This window comes from Sciurus vulgaris (assembly GCF_902686455.1).
Source record: "Sciurus vulgaris genome assembly, chromosome: 16".
Taxonomy (NCBI): Eukaryota; Metazoa; Chordata; class Mammalia; order Rodentia; family Sciuridae; genus Sciurus; species Sciurus vulgaris.
In genome coordinates, this window is record NC_136477.1 from 49795718 (window position 1) to 49813378 (window position 17661).

General features: G+C 35.3%; 1 protein-coding gene across 9 annotated transcripts in view; it reads left to right on the plus strand.

Annotated features, from left to right (window-relative positions):
* The window catches only part of ERC2 (ELKS/RAB6-interacting/CAST family member 2), a 1069021-nt gene that overhangs the window by 604740 nt on the left and 446620 nt on the right, over positions 1 to 17661 (plus strand). For all 9 annotated transcript variants that reach the window (XM_079116398.1, XM_079116395.1, XM_079116399.1 and 6 more), the window contains one exon: positions 7787 to 7980. In XM_079116398.1, the coding sequence (XP_078972524.1) occupies positions 7787 to 7980 (194 nt within the window). The remainder of the gene's footprint in view (positions 1 to 7786; positions 7981 to 17661) is intronic.

A 17661-nucleotide genomic window follows, 5' to 3' on the forward strand; every position in this document is an offset into this window, starting at 1 on the left:
ATCACTAGGAACATTTGGGTTGCTCCCTACCCAGGCATTTTTTTGTTGTTACTGTTCTCTTCTGTTCTTTATCCTCTTTTCTTGCTTCTTTCTTCTTTCTTTTTATCCCTTCCTTTTTCCCTTCCTTCTCTTTTCTCCTTTTGCCTTTCTTTGTCTTACCTAATATTTGATTTCTTTTTATGAAGTTGTGTTAAAGTGCTTATTCCATTTTATATCCTATTTTAAAAAACTGCATATAATTAGAAATTTCTCATATCATTAACTCTTCTTCCAAAATGTCCTTACAAAGGTTGTATACTGTTCCACACTATTTCTATTAATGTTGGTCATTTCTCCCCCACTCACATTGTTTTTTGTTTGTTTGCTAGTAGTATAAATAATGCTCTGAAGAAAACTTTATTAATTTCTCCACACTTTGTTTTCCCATAGAATAAATTTCTGGGCCATCATTTAAAAAAAACTCCCAATAATTCCTCTGTATTGCATTTCAGAAGAAATTCTGCCAAAGCACACTATTTTTAGGTTCTAGACCCATGTTTCTCTTTAGGATTTTCTCATTGCCTTTATTCTTTGAAGTCATTTTCCAATTTAACTCACCTATATTTAAATTTTTTGCATTGTTACATTTTATACAAATTTAACCCCTTTATCCCTTATTAATTTATTTTGATTCATGAGATGAGAGGTAAGGTTCTAACTATATTTTTCTGAATTATTGGCTAATATCCTACCACTGCTTATCAAATAATTGATTTTTTAACCACGATCTTGATTATCCACTACTTTATTGTATACTGAGCTCTCATGTGGATAAATGGCTTAGTTTTTGAGCTGTTCTTCAAAATTTTAATTACTGTGGCTTTATGATATTTTTAAACAGCTAGTGAAACAAATTCTACCTTATTTCTTTCTATTTTTCATTTAGTCTTTTTTATTAAGCTTCATTTTTGTTTTAAGGTTCTGGTCTTGTAATTTTCTATCATTCCAGGTGAATTTCAGGAGCCCTTTATCAATTAAAAAGCACAACTGGTGCTTTAATCTAAATTACATTCATTCTATGCAGTGATTTTATGATTGATGTATTTCCAGTATTATTTTTCCATTCATAAACTTGATACAATTTTTATTTATTTCAGTGATTTTTCACAGTAAAGTTTTGACATGTTACTCTTATAGGACTGATTTTTTTTTTTTAGATAGTCTGAAACATTTCTACATTTATAATTTTTAAGTTGCTATTTGCTATTTTTCTTTTATTTTATAACCAGTTATTGTTATCAAGGAAATTTCTTTTATTTTTGTATGTTTACTTTGACCATGGCTACCCTTACATTTTTGGTGAATTATATTCATTGTTTCGCTACATAAGGTAATTTTACAGTCAACTCTGTCTGTCAGTCTATACTCAATCAGAGTAAACAAGGATTAAACTTTGAAGTCCTCCCACAAGTATTTTCTTTTCGTAGAATAGAAATAAACCATTTACTTTTTTTCTCCTTTACTCTAGTCACTCCATTGTAATAAGTGATAATCTGATGCCATTTCTTAGGAACCTAAAATTTTGCCTTTGTATCCTATTTCTTATAATAATAACCTTTCTGCAGCTTAACTACTAGTCTCTGCTCCTGGAGTAGTTTTGTCTTGTCATTGTGAAACACTGTGCAGGTTATCTTCAGTTGAGTTCTTTTTCTTCCTTTAGTTCTTAATTCTAGACAAATAATACGTTTTTATCATCAAGCTCAAATACCTTCTTTGCTGAAGCCCTACTAGTATTGTGCTCAGAGATGGTATTCAGAAGTCTTTCCTAAATTTTTAAGTAAATCTTTAGACCTCCTAGGCCCATCAGCTTAGCGCTTTGTGTAAGCTGTAAGAGATTGGTGGCGACCTTGCTACTGACCAGGGTATACTTGAGACCTGTCTGATGTTCCTAATACAGGAGACTCCCCTCTGCTCTCCACCTAGCCATTTGAAATCCCATCTTTGAACTTACCTTTTGCAGTGCCCACATTTTACATAAGGATTTACAAAAAAAAAAAAAAAAAAAAAAAAAAAAAAAATCAAGCATTTTTCCATTCCAGAGAAAAAGTCTTTTTAATGTTCAGCGAGGTCTTCCTGAATTATGTGTCATCATAGGCCAATGTGATCCCAGAAGCATGGTGGGCTGAATTACAAATCCTTTCACAGTCATTGTTTAGGCTTAGTGCTTTCTTTTTATGATATCTTTAGCTCCTTTCTGAAAACTATTTGATTTACTCTTATACCAATATCCCCTGACCCAGTGGAAAATTATAGCTATTTAATAGATAACTTAGTGCATACATATAGCACATGCAAACACAGGCACACATGTAAACACACACTGGATGTTCTGAAACAAAACATAGGACTTCAAAAAAGAACCTTGGGGGGCTGGGGTTGTGGCTTAGTGATAGAGCACTTGCCTGGCTTCTGTGAGGCACTGGGTTTGATTCTCAGCACCGAATATAAATAAATGGATAAAAATAAGGGTCTATCAACATCTAAAAAAGTATTAAAAAAAGAACCTTGATTCTTTGACATTGCTAATTTTAGGAAATTACATAGTTAACAGGAACAACATTAATAATTATATTTTGTTTGAGGAGTCTTACCTTGTGCTTAAAGCATATAGTTGGTTATTTTTTTGTGTGTGTTTGACATCAGAAAAAATTTTTGGAGTATTTGTTTTATACTTATTTATATGTATCTTATGTGTTCCACCTATGAAAAAGAAATTTCTATTTGGTATGGTTGTCTTAACATGCAAGTTGTAAATATGCTGGGTGTAGTTAGTTTGAATTTATGATTTCCTATAAAGCCAGGAAGTACAAGATTTCAATGTGTTTCATTATTAGTTTCAAAATGTATTATTTAGGCTCATTTATTATGCCTGATATTGATTTATTGTATTTGAAATGAAATTTAAATTTTATATCATTTTAATTCTATATTCCCCCTTAGAAACTTTATTTTAATAAGGTAACATTTTGTTCATAACTTAGAATTAAGTGAAGATTGGTACTTTTTTAGAAGATTGAAATTGAATATAATGTTTAATAGTTTATATACCCTGTTCTGCTGTTAAGATATGAAAGGAATGTTAAAGCGCTGTCAACAAACTCTAAACCAACATAGTACCAGAATTGAAAATCATATTTTTATAGTGCATGAATTTATCAAGTTATTGCTAAAACCCAGAAGCAGCAGGGATGAAAAAATCAACAGATTCATTAGTTAATATTATGCTTGTATTTTATGTTCATGACTAATCATTTGCTTATTTTGAGGGAAATGATTTTTTTTATTAAAAATGTTAAGACTCATTTAAAAGGAAGAGTGTTATATAATATTATAATTGAATATTCCCTGCCTTGTTTCACAGCAGGTTTTTGGACCAAAGTTAATGCTTTCCTTCCTAGGCATCTGGAATGATGAACTAGTATTTTACTAAAAATAATCAGTGACCAACCTTTGTAAGATAAAGTGCAAATAAACTTGGGATGTGTGATTTTGATATCTATCAACCCCCAGCTTTGGCTTTAGCTGCTTTTACTTCTTGAGTTTGATTTAGATATAATATTAATCTGAAATTTTTTCTTTTTTCTTTTTCCTGAAACAGTCCTAATTTCTTTAATTAAAATAACTGTTAGGTATTGCCATTTGCTGTTCATCCCATGACTACATTACTCTTTTTTCTTGATCCAGGCTTTCAAAGTCATTCACATCAAAATGCTGAGACTTGCCCATATCATTGAGATAAAACTTTGTTTTGATTATTCCCATTTGTGGGGAAATTTCCTTACATATGGAAATACAAGAGACATAATCTGGAGACCCAAAAATATTACTGATCTAATATGCAATACAGAATTTTTCTGTAATGCTGGTTCCCAATTTTTTATAACAATGCTTAAAGAGTTGCCCTATAAGTTTCAAGAAATATTTTGAGGCAGAACTAGATACCTTAATTTGCCTTTAAACTGATTTGTTTAGTCAGCAAATTTAAATCTTAACATTAAGAAAAGCATGCTTATTGATAATTCTTTGGTTTTCATGACCAGGGGAATTTTCTTGAAAGGACCATGTTCTTGGATGTTAATGATAAATAAATTCTGAAAAAAGAAAATCCACACCAATGTGGATTATCAAGAGGGGACAAAGTTGGTGTGCCTTAGAATAATGGAATGGGCAAGCACTTCCCATGTGGGGGAGCTAAATTCAAACCAACAGATCCTTAAGAGGAAATAATTACTGGGCATTCTCAATTTAAATCTTGCATAGGTCCAAATTATGCCATGGTAGGAATTTCTTATTCAAATGATTTATTGAAATAAGCCATAGCGTCCCCACCCCCCACAGTATCTAGGTTATGTTAGGCTAAATCTACTTTGATCCTCATCAGAGTCAACCAGTCCAGGTTAAAGAACTCTTATTATCATTTGAAAAAATAAGAATATTGCCTAAATATAAATAAAGTGCTCCCTTCCCTCCATTTTTAGAAATTGTTCTGGCCTTAGAATTTTGAACATAGCATTGGTTTTATAAACTCAGTTTCCTCCTTTATTTATTTATTTTTCAGTATAGTGTCACTCCTATGTCTGTGTATCTCAGTATAATACACCCATCTTAAAAAATTCAGCCTATCCTCTGAAAAGTTGTGATTCACATTATGTACAGCTGATTATCTATACTAACTGTTAGATTCTGTGGAGATGTCTGCTCACAATATTTGAGATGGACCGAGGACTCCACCAGCCTTCCCAATCAAGGGAAGCTCTGTCATTGTCTTCATGTGACCCAGGAAGCTGCTATTATTTTCACGTCTTATATGGCTCTTTTTAAAAACTTTCTTTTAACATAAACATTTTTAAATGTTATGTATTTACACCTTTATCTAAAAGTTCTTCCAAGAATTTAGCACCAAAATTGAAGATAATTTGACTTAATTTTTTTTTTTTTGGGGGGGGGGGCCTGGAATCAGTAGATATTAACATGACAATGGAGACAGGGAGAATATTTAACTCACAGGTATTATTGAGGCTTGTCTATTTATCATAAAAGGAAAAATCATTAGCACCTGCAAGTATTATCTAAAAGTCACCATGCCAGCTGTAAACTTGGCTATGGACTTTAATTTAATAATATGACTTAACTTCAACATCACATGAGAGCAGGAGTGGTATAGTCTAGTGTAGCAAACCCCGCCCCCAAACTTTCTGTACCTCTCAACATGCCATGAATCCTTTAACCATAGCTACATACTGAGTTGAAAAGACTGTGAACCCATCTAATTCCACTCAGGGTTGAAAACTGGCATGGGGGTTGTCTCCTCAAGGATCTGACAAAAGGCCTGTGCTTACACACCTGCACTATCAGCTGGCAGGCTGTGCTTTGTTTGCAAACCTACCACAGAAACTTTTTAAAGAAGCCCATAGTATCTTGATGATAAAAATTAAATAAACCTATTAACTTAGCTGAATAACAAGCCCTGTTTCTGGGATGTGCTATTATAAAATAATAATCAGGCTAAAAATGCAAATGACCAATATCTTCCCCATTTTCATCATTTTGTAGTTTTTCACTGTCCTTAGAAAGAATAATTTATTTGCCATAGACATGAGACATGGTGCTAGATTTAGAATCTGGGTCTCAACTAGTAATCCTTTACCCACTTATTAAAATTAATAATAATAATCATAAGAATAAAGACAGCCTAGATAAACCACAGCTATTAACTACTAGCTCATTGTGAATCTTTAAAAATCAGAGTTGGAAAAGAAATTTTTACTCTAGACAGAAACAAGCAATCAAAATATGTTTATTCATTTGTTTTGAATGTTTCTGCTTGCTCATTACTCAATTTATTAATGCTTTTTAAAGATCTCAATGTCATTGGTTTGGATAGTTTTAGAAATGTCTGGAGGTTTTTAGTTGCTGTAATATAGGATAAAAATGAAAGAGGTTAATGTGAAGATTTTACTTCTTAGCTATTTAAAAACTATTTTTAATGTTTTTCTGTCACAGAATTAATGAGTTGATTCTTATCACAAATAGAAGTAGGTATGTGGAGTAGTTACTTTATTTAAAAATAGAGTATATTTTGAAAATGAAGATTAGGGAATCTGAATATTTATTACTTCAGCTTAAAATAAAATTATTTGATGAATAAAATCCTAAAGGCATATTAGCTCAGATTTCTCTTGTAGACTGTTTTAATTATAATGAAAAAGTTTAATCTATTTTAATGAAATCCTGAGTGAGTACTAAATAAAAATAAATGTCTTCTGAGATATGTTGGTAAAAAGGAGTTAATTGGTACCTGATAGGATATCGAATTGATATTTTTTTCCCAAGTTCTGGAAGTTGAACTTATTTCTTAAATAAGGAAATCTTAGATGAAAGAACATGGAAGCAAATTATTCCCCTTTTATCCTCATGCTTAAATAATATGTTACATGCAAAATTATTATTTTAAAAATGATTATTTTGTCATAAACACGAAATTTATTTTATTTATACTAATTTTTGAATTTTTTCTACTAAATCATTGCAAAGACTGTCAATCCTCTAACAGTAGTATTAGTATTAATTTTTCTAACATGCATGATTCATTGGACCCCACAGTAGTTGTACCTTGCTTGCCTTGTTTTTTCCCTGAAATTCAACAAAAGAAAATGTGCAGTAAAGTCCAATGAACATCTGCTCTACCATAGCAAGACAGCAGAACAACTGAAATCTTAATAAATTAATATTTTATTACTTCACATGTGGATTTTGGAGATCCATACAGATATGACTCCTCTGAACTTTCTATGTTCAATGTGCACTGTTGTTAAACTACTTGTTTTTTCCCTGCCTGCTCTTTGAAGAAGTCAATTAGGAATAATGGGAAACAAGGGGTAGGCAAAATATTGCAGTGCAGTGTTATTTCCATCTGTCTGAGAATATTTCAGCCAAAAGTTTATTTTGGGAAAAAAAAAGTCATAATGCATTCACATACAGAAGACTGCAATTACTTTGGCTGCAAATTATTCTGCAGTGTTGTTGCTCTGTTGTTGCCTGTCTGTTCTTGTGTGTAAAGCTGCCACCCACTCATGCATGTGTTTGCAGATTCTCGTCTATGTGCTTGTTCATGAATTAGTTCATCTTCCTCATGTTTAGGTTAAATTTATTCAAGGAACAAGAATTTATGGGTATGACTGTTGTCTGGAAAGCTCTTCTCTCACTTCTGAGTCCTCCTTCCAAACTACATCTTCTGTTGAAATTTCTCAGTAAGATGAAGTGCTCTTCTATGTTACCTGGCTCTTTAGAGGCCCTTGATTGATCTTGAAAAACAATTTAGTATTTTTCTGTTTCAGTTCTCTGCATTGGAAGTGGAAGTGTTTGGTCTGAATCACTTCTTCACTGCAAGGAATTGAATTTTCTTGGTTCTGCTTGCCAAATGATCAGTAATGAAGGCATCAGGATCTATAACACCACCTATGCCCCACTTTTTAGTGGAGAGAAAAGCCAAAAGTAGCACCAGTGGACAAAAATATCAATAAAGACAAGAACTCCCTATATGAAATTGTAACATAATTTTAAATCGACATTTTCTAAGCTAACTGAAATGTATGATATTTCCATTTTGCTTTCTCATGGACAGAATACCCATAACTCTTGTTGGTTATTTTCTCTCCAAAGTTAATTTCTGGGCCATTGGTGACTACACTGTCTCTTGTTTTAAATTGTTGTCTTAACTACATTCTTTAAAAATGTAATGTTGAAGGCACATAATATTGAAGATGACTCCAGGATGAACCCTGAGTTTGCAGACCGACTAAAACAGCTTGATAAAGAGGCATCTTACTACCGTGATGAGTGTGGCAAGGCCCAGGCCGAAGTGGACCGGTTGCTGGAGATCCTCAAAGAGGTGGAAAATGAAAAGAATGACAAGGACAAGAAGATCGCAGAACTTGAGAGGTAAGTTTTACAGTCATGTGAGCTGTCAGTGCTGAGTGAGCTCTGATGACTTGGTTGTCCATTTCAGATTGTGGTTAGAATTAGAAGGTACATTTGTATGCTCAGATTAAAGTTAGAAACAAGTTTTATATATATATATATATATATGATATAGGATTATAAGAGATTCTGTGGGATACCAAGACAGTAATTGCCTTATCTTTTGAAGAACTATGAACTTCTTTAGTGTTTAAAGAAATAGGGATTGCCTTTCTTGAGTGATGTCTGTGATCTAGCATTTGTGCCAGCAATGTGCATAAAAAGGTGACTACCTGAAATCTCTGTACTTTCCCATTGAAGTTGAACATTTGTGGTATATGGTTTGTCTTGAGCAAAAGAATATTGAAGAATACAGTTGGGAATTCTTCATTCAAGATAGGAGGAAGGGAATGGAGCTGATAATCTTTTGGATGTCTTTTGGCACATTACAACAATTTTATCCTTGAGATTTATCTTTTGAGGGGATCTTATAGCACTTGGAAAATAAATATGCTTGAGTAGGGCCTACATGATAGCAAATTCTGTCTAAAAACAAGGAGGGTCATATCAGGGTTCCAGAGTATTTAGATTTTCAGATAAATCATATCCATATTATATTTATGTGTAGTAGGGTCTCTAAAAATAAGCTTGCTATCAATGCTTTTTCCTATATTTCGTACATGGGAAGAACTTTCTGAATAATCTTATTTAACTCCTTAACCTCTAAGGATTTCTCATTGGTTCAGCAATAAAGCAGAATTTGTCTTTCCTAGATTCAGTCCATATGGAAGAGATCAGCAAAGTTAGAATAAATCAGTTAATGTTTGCCAGGTCTGATCAAGACACTTGTGAGGCTCTAAAAGACTTCAAGACATATGCAAAGTAGCTCTCTATGGCCTTGCAGAAAGATGATAAACTTTAGCAAAAAAAAAAAAAAAAAAAAAAAAGCCCTGGGTTCAAATTTTGTGTCTGCTTTATGCTAACTGTGTGGCCTTGAATCTTGTTAGAAATGAATCTCTAATAACCTTTTTAAATGTGTCATGCTTTGCAAGCTACTAGTCCCCATGTAAGAGGATGTAATGATGCTTATATCATTATTAACAGATGAAAGCCAAAACAAATTCTCAGTACTAAGTGGCTCTGTACTAAATGAATATGTTATTTGCAATAAAATCTCAACAACTTTTTCAAACATTAAATTGATTAATAATTTCTTTTGATACTTTTAGCCTAAGTTTAATGATGATCAGATAATTTTGGTTCAGTGTGACCAATCTTAGCAATGAAGGCAAGAATCTCTTTCACACTGATCACCATACAAATTAAACTTAAGAATTCCATTTTAATTTTAAAATGTGAGAATGTTCTACCAGCCTCCTGATTCTTAATAAGCTAATAACACTGTTGATTTTAGATGTATCTATCTACATGACTATTTTGAAATTACATTTCAGGGCCATAGTTTTTCTAAAACAGTTACTATGAGATCTCAGGGAAATTATATCAGTGTCTTTTTTTATTGGTGAGAAAACGAAGACCTCAAAAAATTGAGTGACCTTCTGGAGATTGGTCCCATGGTCAGAAAGATGAGAAACTATAACATGTTTCTAGACTCTTCATCCACTGCTCTGAGAAGCAGTGAGCCCTGTGGCTGATATCCTAGATAATAATAACAATACTATTAAAAACAATAATTATAATCATAACAATAGTATATTTTATGCTCAGCGAGCCAGATAGTCTGCTAAACACTTAACCTGCAACATGGAATACATTTAATCCTATCGATTACACAGAAACTATCTTGATCTCCATTTTATAGATGAGAAATTATGACATATACAGATTAAGTAACTTTCTTAAAGGTTGCAGAGCTTGTAAGACTCAAAGTTGGGATTTGAATCCAGGACCAACAGAAGAGCCACTGAGAATAATTCCTTCCACCAATGGCCAAAATGGAGAAACTAGTCCAGTAGTGCTAAGCAGTTTGCCAAGAACCCTCCCTGAGCAGGTATTGGTGGGCAGCCACAAGAGATCTGCCTCTTCTTTATTAGCTTTCAGGAGGGAAAGTGATGTGCCCCATGTTCAGAAGGCATTTTTCTTCATTAAACCAGCTCCCCAGAACTGTGATTGAAAATAAGGATTAACTACTATAAACATTTACATATAAATACCTTAATTGTCTAGTTGGGCAAATAGGTCTTAGCTAGACTCTATTTCCATTAAATCATCAAGAATATTCACAGTTTTATTTCTTCAATATGGAATGCATTAAAGCAGCAGTGATTTTATAGGCATTTATCTTTATGTACTTTCTGCACATTTTCTTTATCTCTGCCTTTGCCTCTCCTTAAAGCTGATGCCTCCCAGGCTCTGTAATTCATAAAACGTGTGGTGGGACTTGACTCTGTCCCAGGTCTCTGCCTGCCTGTGTCTTGGGTTCAGCAGCAGAACATAGTCTGGGAAATATCTGAGCCCCAGCCCCAGCACAGGCCCCTAAGGAAGTGGGGGTGGAGATCTAGTGGGGAAGTGTCTTGGGAAAAGGAGAACTAAGCTTTGGCCTGCCTTTCTGAAGCGTTATCTGCTGGGCTATGTGTGTATTCTGACTAAAACATCTTCCTTGAGTTGTCAGGCAGTTGTTTCCACATTGGGCAATATCTACATTTGCTGGCTTAAAGTATAAAATTCATACCTCATAAGGTTGGGAACTAAAGATTTCTTAGCAATATGACATATATCTCCATTTTGGAGTCATTGAGAGAAGTGCTTACAATTAATTTTGTGATTTCGAAAACCAAACTTGAAATAATTGAACTTGAAATAATTTTGTGGTCTCTAGCTTGTAATGTGACCTACCAGAGTGACAGTACCTTTTAAAAAGCAAATTGTATTCTAAAATATGCCAGAACTTCAGTCATATGTAACAGTACAGGGTTAGGAATAACTCAAATGGTACTGGCCTGCTTCTCTTTGAGGGCAGTTTATTTGTTTCCTATTCTGCTAATCTTCACAATTTTTATTTCCTCCACAATGGACATGTTCCCAATAGCAGAAGCCTGGCATTTACACAATGCATTTACCTCTTAAATTCTGTGCAAATGGTATTTTACATCAGCCATTCGATTCTGCTTTTTAAGGTGTACATTGTTGTAGTGTGGTCCCCATATGCACTTCTGCCTGTAAACTCTTACACTTGATTCTGATTGCCCATTTGGGAGCTTCTGCCTTTGACTATAGGCTGGTCTGGAGGAGTTGGCCCTGCAGAAAGTGGTGGGCCTTGAGTACATCCCTGAGAGGTGGTCAAAATCAAGCTGATGTCTTTGTTTCATCACCAATGCCAGAATCATAACCATGTAGCTAATTAAACCTTAGAGACACTGAAATATGTGGTGCTTCTGATCAGTGCCCATCAAGGTCTCTGAGTTCTATTTAAAGTTTCAGAATTAATCCTGTAGTGCCTTAGGGGAAAGAGAGAAGTTAATAGAGTCTGTCAAGCAAGACCTGCTGCCACTGGATTTCTTGCATCCCACCCAAGGGAAGGGATCAGTCAGGTGACCTTTCATGTAATTATCTTAAATCTGTTAGGGATTTTTTTCAGTGTTTGTCTAGAAGATGGGGAATGCCCAAACTGAGTCCTCTGTCACATTCCTTCCTGCAGTGGAGGAGTCCCAGGGGTTCTTCTCATAAGACATACCATCAGAATGGAAAACAGGGTACCACTTTATTATCTGAAGGAGGACTAATGCTGCCAGACATTTGGACATTGAGGAATGATTTTAGGTGCCTAACAGAACCTTATCTAAGGTTGAAAGAAAAACTATTATTTTCCCTTCTGATTTGCTTAATAATGTGCTGACAATTTTCTTGATGCCTTTCAGAACTCTTTTCAAAACATAAACTTAAGCTTTGTTATTATTTCTAAAGTATGCTAATATGTTCTAGAAGTTTTGTGGTACATGGAAGAAACTTGATAGAAGTTCTTTTTGTTTTGATATACAAAACTGAGTAATTTCCACTTATGTTTATTAATGTATTTGAAGGAATTTCTTTAAATCAAGTGGCAGATGTCTGTATACTATCTCTGGCAGTGTTTTGGGGAGGACCATGGATGCTTTTGAGAATTTGATGAAAATTTTGGAAAAGGCAGCTGACTCCTAAATGTGTGCTTGCTATTTCAGTTCAGTATTCCCTAAAGCTTGACCTCAGCCTAATTACCTCTGATCCAGCAGGATTTGAAATGACATCTGGGGCCAGTGTTGCTGAAGTCTCCACCATGACTATGGCCTGACCTAACTCGTTTTTGATCGACTGTACATTTGTGATCACAAAACACTTTGCGGAGAGATCTCAGATGTGAGGGATTATCAAATCAACACTTTTACCATGTGTTTAATATTGAATTTTAGCTTTGATTTTTATCATTATAGTTGAACAGTGTTTTCATTTGAAATGTTCTAGTGTAGGCTTTATCCTGAAGATTTGTTTTGTTTTTCCTTCCTGTGTGAAATGCTTTAAAGTACTTATTCACAGTGTGGAGTGGTGGGGTTCCACTGAGCAGATAGCTGGTCAAGTGTTTATCCACTGTTTTGGCAAAAGGTATTTTATAGATTAACAAGAGGAATATTTACCATGTTTTCTTGTGGGAACCTGGAAGATGATCATGACTTTTTTCTTTTAATTTTTTTTTTGGCATTAGAGACTAATTTTTGATTGATTAGAAGGACGTATTAGACATTTTGTGCAAATAAATGAAGTATCTGGATATTCTCAGTGATGAAGTTGGAACCTCATTTTCACAACTGAAAATCATTACTCTTAGTTTGGAACTTACTCTGCTGCCTCTCAGGAAGCTGATGGGCAGGTGGTACCTCACCAGCAGCCCTCCTCACAGGGTCTTTGATCATTGCTAAGGTACAGTACTCTGAGCATCTAGGAAGGAAATCTTTGAACCAAAAGCCAAATTGCTCAGCTCCCTTTGGTTTTCAGGGATGAAGGAAAAATATCTCATAGGATGTAACCATTCAACTTCCTGGTTCAAGTAAAAATCCTTCTCAATTTAGCGCTTACCGCCAGTTCTAATCCTTAGTAATTTCTATTTCCGTTTATTAAATAATAAAATTTTATATTAACACAGATAGGAACTTTCTTTATAAATAGCCCTCCAGAAAGGATGCTGAGAGCACACCTCTGGGTGGTATAGGTGCTTGCTATGATTACGCTTAGGAGAGCAGGTACCAGTTTCTTAAGTATGATAGTTAATATAAGAGCTTACAGTTTATGCACAGGGCTTTTTGGGGGTGATATCAGATAAAAATTACTTTATTGTCCTTTGTTTGGTTTAAAACCTGCTAATATGACATCTGTTGGCTGTATGTTTAAAACTAATGTGTTTCCTTCCTTTTATTCTCTTTTGCTATCCCTTTTCCTTTCTGCTTATCCTCCAAATTGCTGCTTTCACCCTTGCTCCAATCAGCTTGACTCTCAGGTCAGTACTTTCAGTTTTTCTCCTAACCGCCTTTCCCTCCGAAGCTCAATTTATTGCTTGCACTTGTTTAGCAACACATTTCTGAAATGGTTTTCCTCTGGCCACCACATTTTTTTTTTTTTTCCATTTCCATCCCATGCCTTGGGAAGGTTTATTTTATGAGAAGGCTGTATAGGTGGGAAAAGCAAAGAAGAAGGAGGAAATAAATCACTGTTGGGTTATTTGATAAATTCAATTACTGGATTATAAAACAAGAAAACCATTGGGATAACTCCCTAATGCACTTCTCCTGAACAGTTTGGAATATTGACTGCATGATGACACAGTGTGAAGCTGTGGAAAACAAAACGCAAGATGCTAAATTTGACCTGGGAGAACAAAAGATCCCTCCATGACACAGCAACTTAAAAGCTAAATTTAATAGTGCAAACCATTCAGACTTTTCGCTTCATAAATCACTTGTGATTTGAAAGATTTATAATATTTTTCTTAAAAGTCACTTTAAAAAATTATCGGTGTGTTGGTAACATATTGTACACACATGTTATTTCCTGTCATTGTTTTGGTTTTAACTTTTTGAGTTCATTTTTATTAGCCAGAAGATATACTTTAATTACCTAGGGCGTAGCATATGGAACTAAGTGTAAAACTAGATTCATTGTTGACTATGTGTACACCCTGATATTAAGAAGTGAAATGGATGTTTTGCTTGAAAATTCATCCCAAATTTGATTTCTCTAATGTAGGAGGCTCAACACAATAATTTCCTCTTCCTTACGTCAAGGAAGACTTGTCTTTCTGATAGCACACAGTAGTATTTAACAATTTCTTCATTATTCAATTAAGGAGTTTACTAAACGATGTTCACTGTATGATTTAGAGCTCTCTATATACTTCAAATAAAGAAAGTCTTAGGTTTGGGGTATAACTCAGTAGAAGAGTGGTAGGACTCATCGGCCCTGAATTCAGTCCCTGGTAATGCAAAGAAACTGAAACAAAGCAAACATAAAATAAAAAGGAAAAAGAAAGCTTTAATTTGTAGTCAATACAGTTGATCTTTATGAGAGACACAGTATATTTCTTTCTCCTCTTGATTCAGGGTCTGCACCTTTTATTCTGTCCTATTCCCCAAGCCACCAACCAATGCATTTACTTTAGCAGTAAATAATTTCAAAAGGAGGACTTCTGCTCAAACACCAGTTTTGTTCCACCACCAGCTCCCAGCCATGATGACTCACAGTTCTTGACTGTTTCTCTTATGTTCCTGCATACTGTGTTGTGCACCCCACAGACACTGCCTGAATTTCACCATGTAGAAGGAAACTCCAGGGGCTGGGGAGATAGCTCAGTCGGTAGAGTGCTTGCTTTGTAAGCACAAGGCCCTGGGTTCGATCCCCAGCACCCCCCCCCCCAAAAAAAAAAAAAAAAAAAAAGAAGGAAACTCTACTCTCAAAAGTTTCCCCAGCAGAGGTTTGATCAGAGATTAAAAGCATAGCTCTATAGAATTTCTCTCACCAAAAACCTATGACTTCTGGAATAGATCAAATCTGGTCTAGAAACCCAGACATCATTAATGGGAGCAGTCAGGAGGCTTAGGCACATGACATCCAAACCTTTGCTTCAAGTTTTGGATCCACTCATTTAGTGAAGCGTTAAGCTTTCTCCTGGCCTTTTTTTTTTTTTTTTTTTTTTCCTTTGCCTTCCTTTTGCTGCTGCTAATCTGTACTTCACAATATTGAAATCCTTTAGACTGGGCACCACTTTTGCTCTCACCCCTCGGGCCCCTGCCTGGGCCTTCAGTTTTTCATTGATGTTCTGTTGTTTTTCTTGTGCACCAGAAACTGTGCTGGTGTTACTTAGTTTTCTTTCTATTTCATGGTGAATGAACATAAGTTCTGAATTTCAGAAGGTAGGGTTCAGGGAGATGGCTGGTAAGGGTTTGGGGTAACCAGTGGTTCTCTGAGTAAAGGGCTGGGTGTGCTGATTGGATTTTGTGAAATATACTTGCCAGATCCAGTTGGATAATTTAACTGTTGCCTCAAATGAGCATGATAGAGAAAATGTACAATCATTGTGAATAATCTCAAGTTATATTTTTAGTGTAAGAGGAATTGGGCAACCCTGCCCTACTGGAAACAAAAAAGTCTGGAAGAATCTTGGAAGCTTTCTTGAACTTTGACAAGTTTCCAGAGTTAACTACTTTCTTCCCCAAACACTTTCAGGATTACCAGTTAAAATAAAATGAAATGTAACAATTGAATTGAATGCATATGCTTTCTTTATATGCCTTACCATTGAGATACATATATGTGTACACTCACACATACATGTGTTTGCATATACACATATCAGGAATTATAGAAAAATCTTGTCTGATCTTTCTCACCAATAGAAGTTTGTAATCTGCCCTGCATGCTCCCACATTTCAATCTGAGGTTTGAAAACTTTGCAAACTCTGGGGCATTTTTTTTTTTTTTTTTTTTTTTTTCAATTTGCTGTGGGCTCCATGGGAAGTTCTTCCCTCAAGTAGCTTTCTTAGGTGATCTCATTTCCTTTTCAAACTCTGTGTGGATTCTTTCTTAAATTCAGGCGGTCAGGTATTAAATATTGGGTTTGGTAAAATGCAAATGTCATATCTAAAACTGCTCAACTCCTGCACTCCAGTAAACTCCATTTCTGTCAAGAATGTCTTTACAAACAGACCAGTAAGAAGCTGGAGAGGTTTAACAGGATCCTTGCATTGCACACAGGGAGAGTGTTTACGTGAAGCTTGCTCACTTCTAGGAACTCCTTGTGAGATTAGCATGTGACTTATGACAGATGAGGTTATCTTTATAAATGTATGCAGGAATTGAATTAAAAAAAATAAGGAAGAAAGAAAAAATATCCTCTGGGATTCAGTTCAAAATCCTGCCAGAAAATCAACCAAGTAAAACCAGAAGGTTTGGGCCTCTCCCAGGCTCTCCCATCCTCCAGTTTACTTTGGATCTTTGGTCAGCCATTTCCTTGTGTGGGCCTCAGTGTCCCTTCTTGGAGAGGAAGGAGTCTTCCTTGGGGCAAATCCTCTGGATCTGTCCTGCACATGGGCATCACATGTCTGACAGGTGGGGGCCTAGGGGGCTGTTGGTGATGGGCCTCATGCATTTTCCTGTAAGCAGTCTTACACTGATGGCTGGCGCCTGGCAGCAGGCGTGAGCTCATTGTTACAGAGTCACTTCAAACACTTCTACGAAAATAAACTCTTTGTGATGTTTCCCCAAAGTTGAACACTGTGCTCTCAATCCCTCCTTCTTTAAGCAAAAGATGAAGTCACTTCTCCCAGACCTCAAAGGCCTGTTGTCCAAGGAAATAATGAAAAACACCTTGTCCTGAGAGCATCCTCTTACTGTCCAGCAATTTGGTAGGGTCAATTCTTTGCCCCATTTCCTCCACAAATACATTGTGAGTACCCACCATGTGAGAGGCTGGGACTACACACTGACTTGGCATTTCCACAGAACAACTGATATAAGACTGACCAAACCATAACCATGTAAGAAATGCTGCATATGACATTCTTTTTTTTTATATTCATGATACATGTTGATGATGATGATGACAATGAAGATAGCAGTAATGGAAATAATAGGAGTAGCAGCAGCAATAGTATATTTGAGTATTAACTAAGTGCCAGTGCTAGATTGATCTCTTTTTATATAGTATTCACTTCTCATAACAACTGAGTTTTTATTAGAGAAGAGGAAACTGGAGTTCATGAAAGTTTGATATTTTGCTCAGATTAATACAGCTAGTAAGTAAAGGAGTGTGTATGTGTATGTGTGGTTTTTCCCCAAAGTCAGTCCTTTCTGATTTACATATTAGTTCTTATGTCATTTCTGGTGTAATTACATAATAAAAGCTCTGAGAAGGAATTTTGTGCTATTTTGTTCAATCTGCAGTTTTGCAAATATGGTTCATAGAATATATTCCATGAAGCATTTGGGGGAAAACAGTCCTGCCTGCTGTGCAGCCAACATTTCCCTTCATTTTGAGATTCATATCCATAGCCCTGGTTCTTCCTGTACAGATAGATCCTGCCTCTCAAGGGCCAGGTTTGTTGCCTCTCCTTATAGGCCACCCTGAACCTGCTGGCTTGATCTCTAATTCTGTGCAGCATGGTGTACCCTAACCTGGAGATG